The 18,803-nt window shown below is 56.1% G+C and overlaps 1 protein-coding gene across 6 annotated transcripts in view; it reads left to right on the top strand.

Moving 5' to 3' along the window:
- CACNA1S (calcium voltage-gated channel subunit alpha1 S) overlaps window positions 1–18,803 on the top strand; it is a 64,521-nt gene that overhangs the window by 17,360 nt on the left and 28,358 nt on the right. For all 6 annotated transcript variants that reach the window (XM_084980733.1, XM_084980732.1, XM_084980731.1 and 3 more), the window contains exons 4-18: window positions 1,356–1,498; window positions 1,614–1,766; window positions 2,620–2,825; window positions 4,019–4,122; window positions 6,659–6,804; window positions 7,236–7,317; window positions 8,497–8,657; window positions 12,134–12,359; window positions 12,889–13,096; window positions 14,319–14,439; window positions 15,113–15,227; window positions 16,009–16,102; window positions 16,740–16,809; window positions 17,386–17,518; window positions 18,407–18,536. In XM_084980733.1, coding sequence (XP_084836859.1) covers window positions 1,356–1,498; window positions 1,614–1,766; window positions 2,620–2,825; window positions 4,019–4,122; window positions 6,659–6,804; window positions 7,236–7,317; window positions 8,497–8,657; window positions 12,134–12,359; window positions 12,889–13,096; window positions 14,319–14,439; window positions 15,113–15,227; window positions 16,009–16,102; window positions 16,740–16,809; window positions 17,386–17,518; window positions 18,407–18,536 — 2,092 coding nt within the window. The remainder of the gene's footprint in view (window positions 1–1,355; window positions 1,499–1,613; window positions 1,767–2,619; window positions 2,826–4,018; window positions 4,123–6,658; window positions 6,805–7,235; window positions 7,318–8,496; window positions 8,658–12,133; window positions 12,360–12,888; window positions 13,097–14,318; window positions 14,440–15,112; window positions 15,228–16,008; window positions 16,103–16,739; window positions 16,810–17,385; window positions 17,519–18,406; window positions 18,537–18,803) is intronic.

The raw sequence follows: 18,803 nt of genomic DNA, 5'->3' as shown, positions 1-18,803 counted from the left end.
TCCCTGTTGTTTGCATCCTTGAGAACAGGTGTTTAATAACCTGTAGGAGCCTGTTCAGTGGCCATAACCAGATGCCACAGACTAGGGTCTAAAACCACAACAGTGTACTTCCTGGCAGTTCTGGAGGCTGGGGGTCCAAGGTCAAGGTGTTGCCAGGTCTAGTTTCTTGGGAGGGTCCTGTCCTTGGCTTACCTATGGCTGCCTTCTTGCTGTGTCCCTAAGCAGTCCTTCCTCCATTCACATGCACCCCTGGTGTCTCTGTATGCATCGAATTTCATCTTCTAAGGACACCAGTCAGATTAAATTAGAGCTCACTTTAACTGGCTCCTTCTCACTTCATTTCCTCTTTAAAAGTCCTGTCTCCAAATACGGCCGCATTCTGTGGTCCCAGAAGTGAGGGCTTCAGCAGGTGAATTGGGCGGTGGGGGTGGGGAGGGTCATGACTGAGCCCATAACGTCGTGTTGAATAATCACCACCTAATTATAGCAGCAGCGTTTATCAGGCACTGACTCTGTGCTGTGCCTGTAACATCTCATCTGATTCTTCCAACAATCCTCTTATGTTCTCCATTTAAGGACGCTAAGGCTCAGAGAAGTCTAGCACCTCACCCAAGGTCACACAGCTAGCCAGTGGCAGTGCCAGGACATAAACCAAGGCCCCCTTGCTGCCCTTCAATTCAGTAAAATTAAGTTGTCATCTGCTAATTGTCCAGTGCTGCTTTAGGCACAACAGGGAAAAGAGGGCAATTCTGGGAATCAGCCTCTGCCCTGATGGACTGACTGCCCTGGCTGGAGGCCAAGGCCAGTGTGTATAGATCAAGTGCACACAGGGCACCGTTGTCTCACACGCAGTGCAGCTCAGGGGCGGGGCTGGGGGGGGTAGTTCCGAAGAAGGACTTGAGATGACTTCAAAGGATAATGGCCATTTGAGTCAATTGGGAGCCAGGAACACAAGGGGCTTTGTCAGAAGAGCAGTGTGGCGGGGGCGGGGGGGGGGGGAGTGGCTGAGGGAGACCAGCCCACCAAGTGCACCTGCCACTGGGGGGCTGTATGCAGCCTGCAGGCCTGACTGGGGGTGCCTGAGGCTCACGTCCCTGCACCCTCTCTGGCCCCAGGGTGGACATCACATATGGACCCACCACCTTTCTCACTGCCTGGAATGTGGCCTCAGAATCTTTTCTAAAGTCCCCAGACAGGCATCCCCACATCAGAGCCAGTGCATCATCCGTGCCCCCCACCGCCCCAGCCTGGTCTTCCCACAGGTCCCTTGTGCATGGAGGGGACCCAGGGTCCTCGACCCGGCGCAGTGGCTTAGCTGCCCGCTGGCCCTCTGGCCTCCCTCTCGTCCACTGTAGGGTCTTCACTGTGATCCTGGAGCAGGTCAACCTCATCCAGAGCAACACAGCCCCGCTGAGCAGCAAAGGCGCTGGCTTGGACGTCAAGGCACTGAGAGCTTTCCGCGTGCTCAGACCCCTCCGACTGGTGTCCGGGGTGCCCAGTGCGTGGCAGGCCCCTCCCCCCTTCCCCCTCCCTACCCCAGGTTTTGGCCCCTCTCTCTGGGAGGGCCAGGAGACCCAGAGGGGAGATGAGCCCTCCCTGCCTTTCCCCCACAGGCCTGCAGGTGGTCCTCAACTCCATCTTCAAGGCCATGCTGCCGCTGTTCCACATCGCCCTGCTTGTGCTCTTCATGGTCATTATCTATGCCATCATCGGGCTGGAGCTCTTCAAGGGCAAGATGCATAAGACCTGCTATTTCATTGGAACGGGTGAGCTGCCGGGGCTGGGCTCCGGGAGGGCTCCTGGGGTGTCTCGAAGGGGGTCCACCCAAGCCACCAGAAGCCCCCAGGATCAGGCGGTTGCTCCCACACCCGGGAACCTGGGGACAAAGGAGATTGGGGGGAAACACCTGTCCAGGGTCCACGGTCAAGAGGAGTGAGCAGCAGGGGCCGGGGCAGAGTTTGCTCTGAGGCGCCCCTGCCCCAGATAAGGGCACTGTCTGGGCTCTCTGGTCACCCGTGGATTAAGATGCAGGCGGTTTGGGATCCACCAGAATTGCCATCTGCACTTGCCTGGGAGAAAAGGGACCCAGGATGTCATCCAAATGGCAGGATTTTAGGGACAATAAGAGCATCATGCAGGGGTTCCCTGGATGCTAAGGCAGACCTGCCCCGAAGCTGGATGTCTGTCCAGCACATCCCAGCCCCAGGGGTGCCCTGGTTTCAGTATCCTGGAAGGATGCTGGAGTGCCGGCAGAGGCCCCGCCCACAACTCCGCCCACAGCTCCGCCCAGCCAGGCGCTGCCTTCTTTTCCAAAGCTCTGTGGGTTCAATCACACCAGCTTCAGGAGCTGTGGTTCTAAAAGCTATGCCTCCAGAGAGGCCCAGGGTCCGAGCTACTGCCCGCTGGCTGTACCCTAACCATACCCCTATCCGCAGCCGTGGCCGTGTCCTCACCGCAGCCTACTGTCATTTATACCACGCTCTCCCGCAGTGCTGTCCGGGTCTGCCGGGGGCATCTTAGGCCCATCTTTCCCGCTTCAAACTGTTGTCTCGACCCTCCCCCCATTCCCCCCCTCTCCGGGCCTTGCCCGGGGCTCACCTGCCCTCCGCCCACCCACAGATATCGTGGCCACTGTGGAGAACGAGAAGCCGTCGCCCTGCGCCCGGACAGGCTCGGGACGCCCCTGCACCATCAACGGCAGTGAGTGCCGGGGCGGCTGGCCGGGCCCCAACCACGGCATCACCCACTTCGACAACTTCGGCTTCTCCATGCTCACGGTGTACCAGTGTATCACCATGGAGGGCTGGACCGACGTCCTCTACTGGGTGGGTCTGGGGCTTGTCAGGAGCGGGCGGGCCTGCAGTCCCAGGCTGAGGGTCTGCTGCTTCCCCTTCCCACCCCCCTACCCCACATCTTCTGGGCGGGGCCCCAAGGTACCACCTGCCAGCGCAGCCCCGAGATTGGGTGGGGATGGACGCCAGGCGCTCCCTGGGTTCTGGTCTCAATTCCTAACTTCTCCCTAAGCTTGGCTCTGGGTGGCTTACTCCTCCTGGCCCAGAGTCTCAGATTTCCTGAGGGAGGAAGGGCCCTTCGAGTCTCTTCTTGCTGCTGGACCAGACTGCTTCCCCATAAAAATACTACTGGACATCAGGTTCCCCTTCTGTACCATAAAAATACTAACTGCATCATAGGGTAGTTATGATGGTTAGTGGGGGAATAACTGAGTTACCACAGTAACGCACTCAATGCTGCAGAAGCTCTCTTCCTGGTGAAGGTTGCTTATTTTGTGTTACTAAGAGCTCGGTGGCATTTATTTGCTCCGCCAACAATGGAAGGCATGAATCCCACTTTCCAGATAAGGAAACTGAGGCTCAGAGAGGTTCGGTAACTCGGCCACTGTTGGACGGATGAGAGACAGAGCCAAGAATCAACCTTTAATCCACCTGGCTGAAATCTGAGGCTCCAGCCACAGGGGAGACACTGCCCTCGGGGGGATTTTGTAAACCTGCCAAATGCTTTGCAAATATAAAGGATTAGCATGACCAGTTCTCATCATGCTAATGACGGGATGATGATACTAATTAAATGTTTCCAAGGGCTGTCGGGGGTGTTATCTCACCTGTGACCAGCCTGTGAGGCACCAGCTCATATCCTCACCCCAGGAGGCAGAGGGGACAATGCTCAGAGAGGCCGAGCTAGACTTGGTCACAGAGGTGGTTCCTGAAGGAGCCGGCCAAGCGCAGGCCATGGCTTTTTAGTGTTTCTTCTACTTTGAAAAATCTCGCCTGTAAAGGAGCCGACTGGAGGCTTAGTCTTCAGGACAGGGCAGGACAGGGAGCCAGGACGGAGGAAGGGAGCCACCAGCAAGGCTACTGTCCCAGGTCCTCTGGCTAGAAGAGGCTCCCTCCTGGGACCAGAGGGCCTCTTTCCTTGCCTCTGGGGTCAGGTGCGGTGAGGGGCTGGTGTGAGAAGGGGTTCCTTGTGTTGGGGGTGGGACTCACACCTGCATCTGGACCAGGTCAACGATGCCATTGGAAACGAGTGGCCCTGGATCTACTTTGTCACCCTCATCCTGCTGGGCTCCTTCTTCATCCTCAACCTGGTGCTGGGCGTCCTGAGCGGGTAAGGGGCTCAGAGGCAGCTGGGAGAGGGAAGAAGAGGGGGAGGGGGAGGGGAGAAAGAAGGGGAGGGGGAGATGTGGCTTAGAAGCCCACTCCTCCCTGGGTCCCCTTTAGCCCAGCACATGCTCCCCGTTAGCAAGGAGGAGAGCAGGAGCCCCCCCACTCGTCACGTTTCTCTCTTCTCCCCAAGGCTTTTCCCATCCTCTCTTCCTTCCATCCCCTGCATGAAGCCCCCAGGATCCCAGCCTCCTGTCCCTGCACGGGCTGGGCTGGGCTAGGGCTCAGCCCTGAGCCTGGCCTTTGGGTTGAGCACACATTCTCATGAGCAAGAGGGCCCAAGTTTAAACCCTTGCATTACTGCTTGGTGGCTATGTGACCTGTGCCTCATTACCTAACCTTTCTGGGCCTTATCTGTCACATAGGAATAATTCGGTTCCTGTTTCGCAGGGAGGATTACATGAATTAACATCTATAAAGCGCTTTGAACAGGGTCCAGCACATCATAGGCGCTAAGTATTCATGGGCATCATTAACAAGAGCTGTTCTTCCTGTGACGGCTCCGCCCCGGCCGCAGCAGGCAGCCTGGAGTGGCCATCAGCCCCCTTCTGCCTTGCCATCATCCACTCCAGAATCCCAGGCGCTGGACACACAATCCAGGGGTCTGGGGACTTGGATGGGAAGAACTTGACCTTTATTTGTATTAACTCTCACTGAAATTTGCCTTTTCCTTTCATGGAGAATGCAGGCAGCAAGCCACAGTGGCAGCAGCACTGCCAGCGACTTGTCCCAATAGGAATGACAATTGTTGCAAAGAACACTGCTTTGAAATTGTGATAGTTATTAGACTTTCGACTACATCTTGCTAATTAATGAATTAATAAAGAAGCACATATAGGAGTTCCCATTGTGGCTCAGTGGCTTAAAACCCGACACAGTGTCCTTGAGACACAGGTTCAATCCCTGATCTTGCTCAGTGGGTTAAGGATCTGGTGTTGCTGTGGCTGTGGCTGCAGAATAGGCCTGCAGCTCCTATTCAACCCCTAGCCCAAGAACTTCCATATGCTGCAGGTGCGGCTATAAATGGGGTTGGTAGATGCAAACTATTGCATTTATTTATTTATTTATTTATTTTTGTCTTTTTGCCTTTTCTAGGGCTGCTCCGGTGGCATACGGAGAGCAGAGGCTAGGGGTGGAATCAGAGCCGTAACCACTGGCCTACTCCAGAGCCACAGCAACATGGGATCCAAGCTGCATCTGCAACCTACACCACAGCTCACAGCCACACTGGATCCTTAACCCACTGAGCAAGGCCAGGGACCAAACCCGCAACCTCATGGTTCCTGATCAGATTTGTTAACCACTGCACCACAACAGGAACTCCAGAAACTATTGCGTTTAGAATGGAAATGCAATGAGATCCCACTGTACAGCACAGGGAGCTATATCCAATCTCTTGTAATGGAACATGATGGATGAAAAATATCATGAGAAAAGGAATGTATATATGTGTATAACTGGGTTAGCTGCTATACAGCAGAAATTGACAGAATGTTGTAAATCAACTGTAATACAATTTAAAAAAAAAAAAAAAAGAAAAAGAAAGAAGCAAATATAGGAGTCCTCTTTGTGGTGAAGCAGAAATGAATCTGAACAGGATCCATGAGGAAGCATGTTCCATCCCTGGCCTCGCTCAGTGGGTTAAGGATCTGGAATTGCCATGAGCTATGGGGTAGGTTGCAGATGTGGCTCGGATCCCACGTGGCTGTGGCTGTGGCGTAAGCCGGCAGCTACAGCTCCGATTCAACCCCTAGCCTCTGCTGCAGGTGTGGCCCTAAAAAGCAAAAAAAAAAAAAAAATTTTTTTAAAGAAGCGTATATATTATCACAATTTCTTTGTATTTCAATAGCCACACTTTCATGAAATCCATTCCTCTGTCAGGCTGTGGTTTTATTTTGAGCATCTTATAACATAGGCTTCCTGGGATCACCAAAGGGGCCAGGGCACAAAACAGTGAAGAGCAGACCTGGCCCCTGCCCCAGGGAGCCCTGCCCGGCTGGATCCCCATCCACCCTGCTTGGGTGCCCAGGGCTGCCTCTGCTGCTGTGAAGGCTCGCTGACCCATGGGGGACCTTGTGTTCCTTTCCTTGCTGCTAGTTGCTTCTAGACCCAGGAGCATTCCCCCAGGCCTTCAGTCTGGAAGTAGAACTCAAATCCCCAGGCAGCTGAATGGGTCAGGGCAACAAGGGAGGGCAGAGGTCCCAGGACCGATTCTGAAAGCAATGGATGGTGTGTCTCTAAGCCCATGTCCAATGTCACCCAAAACAAGGAAGGAGAAATGAGCCGGGATGAGAAGAGATGCAGGAGTGGCCTGGGTCCCAGAGGGCAGGGCTGATGAGGGGGACAGGGGCTATCCCTCAGCCACCTCAAAGGGCCCCTGGACCCCAGGTGACAGCCGGGCCAGAGGGAGGCACACGTCCAGCCTGGAATGAGCCCCCTCATCCCAGAAGCATCACTCTCCCCACCTGCTCTTCCTGCAGAGAGTTCACCAAGGAGAGGGAGAAGGCCAAGTCCAGGGGAACCTTCCAGAAGTTGAGGGAGAAGCAGCAGCTGGAGGAGGACCTCCGGGGCTACCTGAGCTGGGTCACACAGGGCGAAGTCATGGACGTGGACGACCTGAGAGAAGGTGGCTGCTGCGGGTCACGGACGGCACCCCCACCACCACCAGAGCTGCCCTGGCACTTGGCACCCAGAGAGGCACTTCCCAATATGACCCCCCCCACCTGCGTCCTGGGCCCCTGGGGCAGGGACAACATCACCACTTCGCAGATGAGAAAGTCCTGGCCTTAGAGGGTGTGCCTGACACCTGGCAATGGGGGCGCCAGCTGGGCACAAGGCCCTCCCGGAGCGCAAAGGACCAAATTTCTGAGCTGTCCCTTGTAACCCTCCCTCCCGGCAGATGCAGGGGACCTGGAGCTCAGGAAAGCGCAGAGGGAGGGGTTCAGGCCCACCAGGCCCACAGTCACAGGTGTCCCCAGTCCATGGGCCCTTCCCAGGTGTGTCCAGCCCAGAGGGACCCAGAAGCCTGGCCAACTGTATGTACCTCTCTGTCCCCAGGGAAGCTGACTTCAGATGAAGGTGGCTCCGACACCGAGAGCCTCTATGAAATCGCGGGCTTGAACAAAATCATCCAGTTTGTGTGAGTACCAGCCTAGCTCCCGCTCCTCCCAGCCCCCCAGCTCCCCAAGACTTGGAGTTAAAGCGGGCACCTCCCCTAGGTGGCTTTGGGTCACTTTCCCTTAGTGCAATCAGAGGACACTCAGCAGCTGCCCTATTTAGACTCCGCATAAGGCAGGAACAGGGAGCCGGGGGTGGGGTGGGATGGGGTGGGGTGGGGGTGATTAGTCCTGAAAACCTCTGCTCCAGAGGGGGAGGCTGGGGCTATAGAGAAGCAGCAGAAGCATCTCAGGCAGGGGGCTGCAGACAGGATGCTAGAAGCTCGGGTGCCTTTGTCTCAAGAGGACCATGTGTTCGTTGATGGGCTGCTTCCTTTTGCAAATTCATACCTCATGGTGGTTTTGAAAGACCCAACAATAAATACATCAAAGAAAAGATGAGGGCCCCTCCCCTGCTGCCCTTCCTAGAGGTAACCATGGTAACAGATTCGAATCCCTCCAAGGCCTCTTCTACGCTTTCATCTCTCTTACACGGGCTCACACACGGGTGTGCACACAAACACACACCCTAGGTTTTTTTGGTTTTGTTTCCGCTTTTTGCATGGTGGGGTTTCTCATTTAACCACAGTCACTTTGGAGCCAAAAACAGTACCCAACACACAGCGGGGCTTGGTGGATAATTGAAAACGATCCACGTATAAACTAGTAACTGACATTTTTATTGTAAAATGATCTATGGATGGCAACTTTATACGCACATAAACCTCTTTTTTAAGACTTTCTCAGGAGTTCCCGTCGTGGCTCAGTGGTTAAGGAATCTGACTAGGAACCATGAGGTTGTGGGTTCAATCCATGGCCTTGTTCAATGGGTTAAGGATCTGGTGTTGCCATGAGGTGTGGTGTAAGTTGCAGACGGGGCTCAGATCCTGGGTGGCTGTGGCTGTGGTGGAGGCTGGCAGCTGTAGCTCTGATTCAGCCCCTAGCCTGGGAATTTCCATATGCCGCAGGTGTGGCCCTAAAAAGATAAAAGACAAAAAGAAAAGACAAAAAGAAATCAGTCTGCCTCTGCAGCTCACCTCGTTGGCTCCTCCGAGTGGCCAGAGGAGGGAGTGGGTGGGCAGGCTAAGCGTGGCTGGAGTTGGCTCCCCTGAAAGCAACCTCGGGAAGGTAACCTTGGCCCCATCCCCCCACCTCCTCCGCAGCCGACACTGGAGGCAGTGGAACCGCATCTTCCGCTGGAAGTGCCACGAGGTGGTGAAGTCCAGGGTCTTCTACTGGCTGGTCATCCTCATCGTGGCCCTGAACACCCTGTCCATCGCCTCGGAGCACCACCACCAGCCTCTCTGGTTGACCCACTTGCAAGGTGAGACATGCGCTGGATGCCCAGCCGGCGGCACCTCAGGTTTCGAAGAAGAGGTCAGTAGATACGGACATTGTTTTCTAGAAATTCTAGGCAGTGGGACTCTCCCCCTCATGACATTACTGGGGACTGGGGACAAGGACACCACCACTTAGGGACCAGGAGCTTGCTTGCCAGGAGTCTGGGTAAATGATTCCAGTTACAGACCCTGGATGCACAGATTACCGGCAATTGAGCACTTTGTGCATTCAAGTTCAAGTTCAACTCCAGAAACAGCGGTCATCTGCCAACTATTTATTGCACATATGCTCTATGCAAGGCCGAGAAAAGAACCTGAGATACACAGAGAGGAACGTACGGCTCTTGCCCTCGGAGGCTTTGTTAGCCAGAGAAGAAAACAGACTCCACTTACTGGTATCAGGTCGGTAGAAGCAGGGCTGTGATGGAGGGGAAGAGTTCCCACTGTGGCGCAACAGGATCGGCAGTGTCACTGCAGCACCAGGACGAAGGTCCGATCCCCAGCCTGGCATAGGGGGTTAAAGCATCTGGCGTTGCCGCAGCTGTGGCAAAAGTCATAACTGCAGCTTGGATCTGATCCCTGAACCGGGGGCTCCATGTGCTGTGAGGCGACTAAAAATGAAAAAAAAAAAAAGAAAAGGAAATTCCCATTGTGACTCAGCGGAAAGGAATCTGACTAGTATCCACGAGGACACAGGTTCAATCCCTTGCCTCACTCAAGTGGGTTAAGGAACCGGCATGGCCATGAGCTGTGGTGTAGGTCACAGATGTGGCTTGGATCTTGCATTGCTGTGGCTGTGGTATAGGCCAGCAGTTGTAGCTCCGATTCAACCCCTCGCCCGGAAACCTCCATATGCTGCAGGTGTGGCCCTAAAAAGACAAAAAATAATAATAATAATAATAATGGAGGGGAGGTTGGAACTCTGTGAATTTTAAAGACTGGGTAGACAAGCCCCACCCTTGTCGAGGGTGGAGGGAATTCCCATGGAAAGAGCAGCAGATGCAAAGATGTGGGGACATAGGGCAGGGCGCTGAACCCAGGAGCCACAGAACTTGGTGTGTGACTGAGAGCCGGTGGCTGTGTTTGCTCACACACTTCGGTGAAGTGTCAGGACTTTAAACTGCAGCCACTGGGAAGCTGAGGAAGAGTTAGAAGCAGGAACGGAATATGATCAGACTCAAGTTCTTGCGGACTGTGTGGGAGGTTGATCAGTCAGCGGGTCCCTGTAGCAGGGGATCCTTGCATGGGGAGCTCCGGATGGTGACCAGGAGTAAAGAAACCTGTCCCCTGTCCCTCCAAGCACTGCCTAAGCCATGATAGCAGAATTCCAAAGAGAGAAAAGGAGGTCTCTGGTGGCAGAAATGAAGAAGCAACTTGGAGCTGCAGCAGGGGCTCGTGAGTTGACCTCCAAGAACATTCTAGACCTAGACCCCAAAGGAGGGCTGAACACCCACACAGAACAGGAGACAGGGCCAAGGGTCTGCAGAGGTGGGGCTGGGCTGACCGCCACACAGAGCCTGGGCCGGAGGGGTGGGGGCTGCCCCAGGTGAGGATGTAACAATCTCGCTGCCCATGTCCGGGGACAGCTGGGAGCTTCTCCCTCTGGTGGCTCTGGAGGAAGGAAAAGCATCTCAAAGGAAACAGCAAAATCCAGTCTCTGCCTATGCAGGTGTGGGGTCCAGCTTGCACATCCCTTGTGGTACAGGGATCCTAAAGGCAGGACCAAGGAACATCAAAGCCTCGGGGCACACAAGTGAAACCCTGAGGGCACCCAGTGGAAGCAAACGTGATCCACCCTTTAAGGCCACTTTCCCACCAAGGCAGACAGAATTCCTCCAGGGAAAAGTGTCTCCCAAAGATGGGCTTGCAAAAGAACTGCCAACCAGATAAAGGGCAGGGCCACTCTAGGAAGAGTGATCAGCATGACCAACAGGAGCTAGTGACCCCAAGGGCCTGAGAGTAGAACAGCAAGGAAGACTCTATGTTTAATATGATGGCAGAGATTAAAAGAAGGAAAAGAGCTAGAAAAGAAGACTGTGTTTTTCTATGAGAATGAGATAGGAAACTACAGATCAAATGCAGGCATCTATGTATCCATCCATCTATTCGTCCTTCCATTATCCATCCACCCATCCATCCACTCATTATCCATCCATCCACCCATCCATCCATTCATTATCCATCCATCCATCCATTCATTATCCATCCATCCATCCGCCCATTATCTATCCATCCACCCATCATCCATCCATCCATTATTCATCCATCCACCCATCCATCCATCTATTATCCATCCATCCACCCATCCATCCATTCATTATCTATCTATCCACCCATCCATCCATTCATTATCCATCCATCCATCCACCCATTATCCATCCATCCACCCATCATCCATCCATCCATTATTCATCCATCCATCCATCCACCCATTATCCATCCATCCACCCATCATCCATCCATCCATTATTCATCCATCCACCCATCCATCCATCTATCCATTATCCATCCATCCACCCATCCATCCACTCATTACCCATCCATCCACCCATCCATCCATTCATTATCCATCCATCCATCCATCCATTCATTATCCATCCATCCACCCATCATCCATCCATCCATTATCCATCCATCCACCCATCCATCCATTCATTCCTTGTAACCAATTTTCTTGAGAGCCCCCGAATGTGTCAAGTATTGCCAATGCATTGTCCACGACCGAATGTGGGCAAGATGTGAACACTGCCCATTGAGAGGAGTCAGAGATGAATTTGAGTTTCCTGACCCACACAGATAAATGGATGGTAGTTCCCCTTGCTGAGATGGGGAAGGCTGTCAGTGACCAGGTATTTGGGGTGGAAGGAAGATGGCCAGTTCCCATCAGCTTAGTCTTGGGCATGTTAATTGAAGGTGCCATTGAGACATCCCAATGAGATGTTGAGAAGGCAGAAGGAAAGTAGGTCTGGGACTCAGTGGCGAGGTCTGGGTTGAAGAATTAAAATCTAGAGTATTGGTAGGCATGACCAATGACACTAGACATCACTAGCTCCCCAAAGGACAGCGTGTACTCATATACACGGCTAAGTCCAGCACTCAGGGGGACCTAGGGGGTACACCTGCAAAGGGGCACAGGAGAAGTCCAGAAGGATGTGGTGTCCGGGAAGCCAAGGAAAGAATATTTGAAAAAGCAAGAGGCTGCTCACCAGTGCCCATGCTTCTAGGAGGATCCCAAGGAAACAAGGTTAAGATGCTCGCGGGATGGTGGGTGGGGAGAGGAGGGGTGTGTTTGCCAAAGACAGGGTGGTTTAGCTTCTCAGAAATCTAGATTGTCCCTTCAATGGTGAAAATTCACCAGGTTTTACTGGATTTGGAGGGTAGGTTGCCTTGGAAACGTGGGGAGGGGGTCGGGGCAGGACGGGGAGGGAGGGTGGCACTGAGCCGCGTGGCCACCCCGCAGACGTGGCCAACCGGGTGCTGCTGTCCCTGTTCACGGTGGAGATGCTGATGAAGATGTACGGGCTGGGCCTGCGCCAGTACTTCATGTCCATCTTCAATCGCTTCGACTGCTTCGTCGTGTGCAGTGGCATCCTGGAGATCCTGCTGGTGGAGTCGGGTGTCATGACGCCCCTGGGCATCTCGGTGCTGCGCTGCATCCGCCTCCTCAGGATCTTCAAGATCACCAAGTGAGCGCCCCGTGCCCCCGCTCTGCCCCGCCCCCTAGAGGTCACCTCCGGCTCAGCAAGAGGAGGGACCTTCCTCTTCCAGCTTCTCTCTATTGCTCTCCTGCCTCTTGCCATGGGCTATGGCCATGGTGCAACGAGGGGGCGTGGAAAAGAGGGAAGAGGAGAAGATGAGACTGGGAGTGAGAGGGAGGAAAGGAAGATGAAGTGGGGGAGGAGAAGTAGGGGGAGCAGAGAAGGGGGTATAGGATCATCGCCTGAGCTGGGCTGCGCTGGGCACAGGAGCTCAGGATGCACAGCCAAGAGTGGTCCTTCCCCTCGTGGGGTTTGTAGTCTCGTGGTGGCAGCAGAAGCTAAACTGCCCTCATCCTACTAAACAGAATGAAATGACAGAAATCTGAGCTATGGCGAAGAAAGCTGGGCACCCCCTGAGATCCAGGCAGCCCCTTCCCCTGCGTCCCACAGCCCCAGCCTCCCTCCCTGCAGCCCCCCAGCCTCAGGAACCCCGGTGGGGGCCGCCCCCCTCCTGCAGGTACTGGACGTCTCTGAGCAACCTGGTGGCATCCCTGCTCAACTCCATCCGCTCCATCGCTTCCCTGCTGCTGCTGCTCTTCCTCTTCATCATCATCTGTGCCCTGCTGGGCATGCAGCTCTTCGGGGGTAGGTACGACTTTGAGGACACAGAGGTGCGGCGCAGCAACTTCGACAACTTCCCGCAGGCCCTCATCAGCGTCTTCCAGGTAGGCTGTGCCAGAGGGCCAGAGCCTGCTTCTCCCCCCTCTGAGATCAAGGCAGGTACCACCTCCTCCAGGAAGCCTTCTCTGATCCGATGTCCCTCTCCGCAACCCCCCTTCCCCACCACCGCATCCGCTGTCTGTCTCCTGCCTGTCTGTCTCCTCCAGGCTCCAGAGCCTGGGTGCTGTGCCCAGTGTGTCCTATTTGTCCTCATCCCTGCCCCAGCAGAGTGCTGGCCCACAGTAGGACAACAGTGCATGAGTGAAGGGGTTGGTGGGTGGCAGCTTTCTCTTCCATGTGCTGACAGTATCTCTGAGCCCAAGGTCACAAGGTGGCCCGTCCCTCCCCACAGTGAAAGCCCCAGAGGGACACACAAAGCACATCCTACTGCAGAGACACAGCTCAGCCAGTGCTCACTAACGCCACCTAAGGGAACGCGCCTGGACTTCCCAGGCCCTTAAGGCCATAGCCGCCTCCCTGGGGAGCTGCCCCAAGCTAGAGACGCTCCTCTTGTCACAGCCACTGCTCAGGGGACCCTCCTCTAATTGCCAGCGGGAAGGGCACTCTGCCAAAAGGCTGACCTGCCACCTGGCGCACCCTCTGTCTTCCACCCAACCCCAGCTGCTCGGACTTGGTGTCCTTCAAGGCACCTGACCGTTCATGTTCTTTGTGGCAGCTGGAGGGGCTGGAGGGACAGGGGGTGCCACGGGGGCAGCACAGTTAAGCCTGGGCATTAGGAACAGAGTGTGGGGAAGCCGTGACCCCACCACCAAACCCCTCGGCCCAGAAGAGCCAGCAGCGAGGTTTTTGATGAAGTTGAGGAGAACAGGGACTTTCACCCTGTGCGGGGATGACGACGAGAGGACAGGTCTGGGGGCAGCTGCAGAGGTGGGAGGGGACTTTCAGACAAGGCGGACCTGAAGTTCTCATTGTGGCTCAGTGGTTAACAAATCTGACTGGTATCCATGAGTTGCGGGTTCGATCCCTGGCCTTGCTCAGTGGGTTGGGGATCCGGCGTTGCCAGGGACTGTAGTGTAGGTCACAGATGTGGCTTGGATCCCGTGTTGCTATGGCTGTGGTATAGGCTGGTAGCTACAGCTCCGATTTGATCTCTACCCTGGGACCCTCCATATGCCACGGGTGTGGCCCTAAAGAGACAAAAAAAAAAAAAAGCCAAGGCAGTCCCCAGAGAAGATGCTCTAGTCCCTCTGTGCCTCGTCCCGGCAGGTGCTGACAGGGGAGGACTGGAACTCGGTCATGTACAATGGCATCATGGCCTATGGCGGCCCATCCTACCCTGGTGTGCTCGTTTGCATCTATTTCATCATCCTCTTCGTCTGCGGCAACTGTATCCCCCCCGGACAGGTGCAGGGAGCAGGCAGAGCCTGGGGAGGGGGCTGGGCTTACAGTGGGGGGCAGGGTGCCCAGGCCCCCTGTGGGGGTGCACTGGGGCTCACTGGATGGGGAGATAGGACTGGGCAGGTAGCTTCATGGGTACGGCTGCAGGATGGTGCTTCCAGCAGGGAAGCACAGGTGATGAGAGATGAATCAGTCCCAAGAAGAAGCGGACCTGGAACAGGAAGGACGGGCTCTGCTGAAGAGCCATGAAGGTGGTGGGACAGTCAGGGCCAGAGGTTGGGGGCAGGCAGCAAGAACCCAGGGACCCAGGGGGTTTGAGCGTGGTCAGGTGCAGGGGCGGGGGAGACGGGACAGGACAGCTGGCCATGCCCCTGGGGACTGATGCCTGCAGGGAAGGGAGGGACGAAACCTGCCCTGAGCCTGTGTGACTCCCCTCCCCTTGCGGGGCCCACTACCTCCACAGCCAGCACAGGAGCTGGGGTCAGTCCTGGGCCGGAACAGAACAGTGTTCAAAGGCCACAGTGGGTGGGGGCCCCTCATGGGCCCCCCGCAGGCTGCCTGCCCTGAGGTCCTACCCCCAGGCCTGTGCCCTCCCCCGGGGCAGCTCTGGAAGAGGGACCCCAATGACCCCACCACCAGAGCTCCTTAGCAGGCGGCCCCAGACATCCTGCTCAACGTCTTTCTGGCCATCGCGGTGGACAACCTGGCGGAGGCGGAGAGCTTGACTTCTGCCCAGAAGGCCAAGGCTGAGGAGCGCAGGCGCAGGAAGATGTCCAAGTGAGCCAGGCACCGCCCAGTGGGCGGGACCTGCGGGGAACTGGGCGGGGCCTCCCTGGGGGCAGGCGACCAAGTCCCCTGGGGTGGCTGGTGGGCAGGATGAGAGGGAACCGGGGTCCAGGGTCCCTCTGGCCAGCCCTGCTGCAGAGTCGCTGCCCTTCCTGGCTGGGGTCCCTTCCTTGTGCTGAGTCCCAGGCTCCAGTGAGTTTGCAGGTTAACCCTTCGCAGCCTGGGACCCTCCCCCTGGGAGGCGAGGCAGGGTGGGTCTTCCAGACAGTGTTTCTCAAACTCTAACTGTGAAGGAACCGCCAGGAGATTGTATGAAAATACTGACTTGGATTCAGGGGGTCTGGGGCGGGGAAGGGTCTGCATTTCCAACCAGCTCCCAGTCGGAGATGCACGGAGAGGTTCTAGGCACAGACCTGCTTCCTCCAGTGTCTTTCCAGGGGGAGGAAGAGGGAGACAGAGGCCTGCCCTGGGGTCCAGACCTTTCCTGAGAGTGGAGCCCTCTCTTGAACCAAACCAGGCTCCCCATGTCTCAGGAACCAGGTCAAAGTCAGCTCCGCCCACTCGCCGCCCACCAGCCGCTGGCTGTGGCTGACTTGGGGCCTTGCCCAGCCTGCTGTCCTGCTCCCCTGTCTGCCTTGCTCCTCCCTCCACAGCCCCACCCACCTCCCCAGCCCATGGGCCAGGTCTGCCGAGGGCATCATCAGGCCGAGCCCGTTCCCCAGAACCTTCTAGCTGGGGTTCCACTCTGGGCCTTCTTGGTCTGCTAACTCAGGGGGCTCCCTGACAAGTCAGAGGAAGAGAAGACGATGATGGCCAAGAAGCTCGAGCAGAAACCCAAGGGGGAAGGCATCCCCACCACTGCCAAGGTGAGCCCTTAGGTGCAGGGGGCAGGGCCACAGAGGGCTGTGTGCCTGGGTACCAGCCAGGTGACGGCAGCTCTGCTCCATCCTGGGAGAGTCAGTGGCCACAGCTCCCTCAGGGAGTTCTTTGCACTGAGAGCCACAGATGCCCTAATCCGGGAACCAGACTTGCTCTGAGTCCCAGCTTCACACCCAAGTCAGGTGTCCCCTGCCCCCTTGACACCCCTGTTCCAAGGAGAGGAAGCAGAGCTCAAGTGGACCGGGTCCTGGCCTGGGGACCAGAAACAAGCAGGGGTGGCAGATGCACAGGCTCAGAGGGCTGGGGTTCTGGCCTGGGGACCAAATATAGGCAGGGGTGGCAGGTGCATGGGCTCAGAGGGCCAGGATTCTGGCCTGGGGACCAGAAACAAGCAGGGGTGGCAGGTGCACAGGCTCAGAGGGCCAGGGTCCAGGCAGCTCAGGAAGCCTGTCTGATCTTTCTGGCCCTGGCTTCTCCTTTGTAAGACGGGATGGACCTTAACAGCACCTGTCTTCCAGGCTAAGGGAGGCTTAGGTGAGCCGGCACCTGCCTGGCCCTCCAGCCCACGTTCAGCACTGGGAACAGCAGCTTTGGTTTTCATCTTCCTCGTGTTCTTTCCTACAGCTGAAGATTGATGAGTTTGAATCCAACGTCAATGAGGTGAAAGACCCCTACCCCTCGGCCGACTTCCCTGGTGAGAGTCCTGGCACAGGGGTGGCACGTGCTGGGGGACTTCTCCCAGGACGGAATCCCTCTGTGTTCCCCACTGGAACAGCTTCTGTGCTGAGGACCCGGTTTTAAAGGAGCACAGACACTTGCAGGCATATGTATCTTCCAGTCCAGCCCCACCGGCCACATGGAGCAGATCATAGGTGGGGGGTGGGGGTGGGGCTGGGGCTCAGGAAGGACAGAGGCCCGCCTGGTGACACGGAGGATCAGGGCAGAGCCAGGCCCAGAGGCAGCCCTCATCCTAAGCAGGGCCCCTCCTCCTCCAGCTTGTGAGCATCTGAGGGGGTGGGTCCAGCCCTGACACCATGCCATGCCAAGGCTCCTGAGCTTGCTTCTGGCCCCACTTTTAGGGGTTCTGAGCCAGGCAGTTGAGTGGACAGCCCAGATCTGTGTGCCACAGGAAAGGGAGGTGCCTGGGTGCAACTCTGCTGGTGCCCTGGTGCGCCGGTGCTCTGTGATGCTTGCTGGCTGCTGGGGCTTCATGGCCCAGAAGCCAGCGGAGCATGGAAAGACACCCCAATTTCTCTCTCTCCTCCCTTAGGGGATGATGAGGAAGATGAGCCTGAGATCCCAATCAGCCCCCGACCACGTCCCCTGGCTGAGCTGCAGCTGAAAGAGAAGGCCGTGCCCATTCCAGAAGCCAGCGCCTTCTTCATCTTCAGCCCCACCAACAAGTGGGTGGCCCTTTGGCAGCAGTGCTGGGTGGGCAGTGGAGCTCTCAGAAAGAGCTGCTTCCTGCTTTGAGAAGCCCCTTCTCCTGACTCTCTGGGCCTACAATTCAACTATGAGAAAGTCTTTCCTTTAGCTTAAGATCTCATGCCCCATTTAAAATGCTTGTATGTCCAGGGGGGAGGAATGCTTTCAGCCTCATCAGTTACTACACCTAAGAGGGTCACATATAGCGGTTCCTATCTGAGAGTCATTTTAGGCAGGATGAGGCAGTGAGAGCTGCTGGGGCTGTAGTTCTCACTAGCTTCACATTTTACATCTTTAAAATACAGACTATGGGAGTTCCCGTCATGGCGCAGTGGTTAACGAATCCGGCTAGGAACCATGAGGTTGCGGGTTCGATCCCTGGCCTTGCTCAGTGGGTTAAGGATCCGGCGTTGCCGTGAGCTGTGGTGTAACAGATGCAGCTCGGATCCTGCGTTGCTCTGGCTCTGGCATAGGCTGGCAGCTACAGCTCTGATTAGACCCCTAGCCTGGGAACCTCCATATGCCGCGGGAGTGGCCCAAGAAATGACAAATAGACAAAAAATTTAAAAAAATAAAGTACAGACTATGGTACTCACGGCTCTCATCTGTCTGCCTCATGGATGGAGGTGGACTGTCCATCCCGCTGTTCTGGTGGAAACAATGGGAGGGGGTGAAGTATTGGGAGAGGGTCTGGTCAGGGGGTGGGATGGGGACTGCAGGGACAGAATGTGGGGCTGGGCCCTGCACGTCCAGCCATCTGGATACGGCCTCTCCTCCTCCACTGACTGGGAGGGAGGTATCCAGGGATGGAGGCTGGTGGTGAATGCCTGGATCCCCACCTCCTGACTTCCCCCCCGCCCCCACAGGATCCGTGTCCTGTGTCACCGCATCGTCAACGCCACATGGTTCACCAACTTCATCCTGCTCTTCATCCTGCTCAGCAGCGCCGCGCTGGCCGCCGAGGACCCCATCCGGGCTGAGTCCATGAGGAACCAGGTGACAGAGGCTAGCCCAACACCTTCCCAACTCCAGGCCTCAGTCCCCTGCACTCCCCACTCGGATGCCCAGAGTTCAGCTGTATCCCCATCCAGGATAAGCGTCAGAGTCGCTTAGAGTTTAAATCCCTGGAGGGCCAAGACTGCCCAACCCACACTTCTGAACAGTGTTGTCACAACACAACAGCATAGACAGGCTCTTGTTGCTGGGTTTTAGAGGTGATGACAGTGGTAATGGTGATAGTGGTGATGATGGTGATGGTGGTGA

Source organism: Sus scrofa, chromosome 10, assembly GCF_054392235.1.
Source record: "Sus scrofa isolate SSC_HxYL_T2T_F1_AM1 chromosome 10, Sscrofa_HxYL_maternal_Yorkshire_Landrace_v2.0, whole genome shotgun sequence".
NCBI lineage: Eukaryota > Metazoa > Chordata > Mammalia > Artiodactyla > Suidae > Sus > Sus scrofa.
The sequence above is the reverse complement of the archived record's forward strand: the minus strand, read 5'-3'. Positions and strand labels throughout refer to the sequence as shown.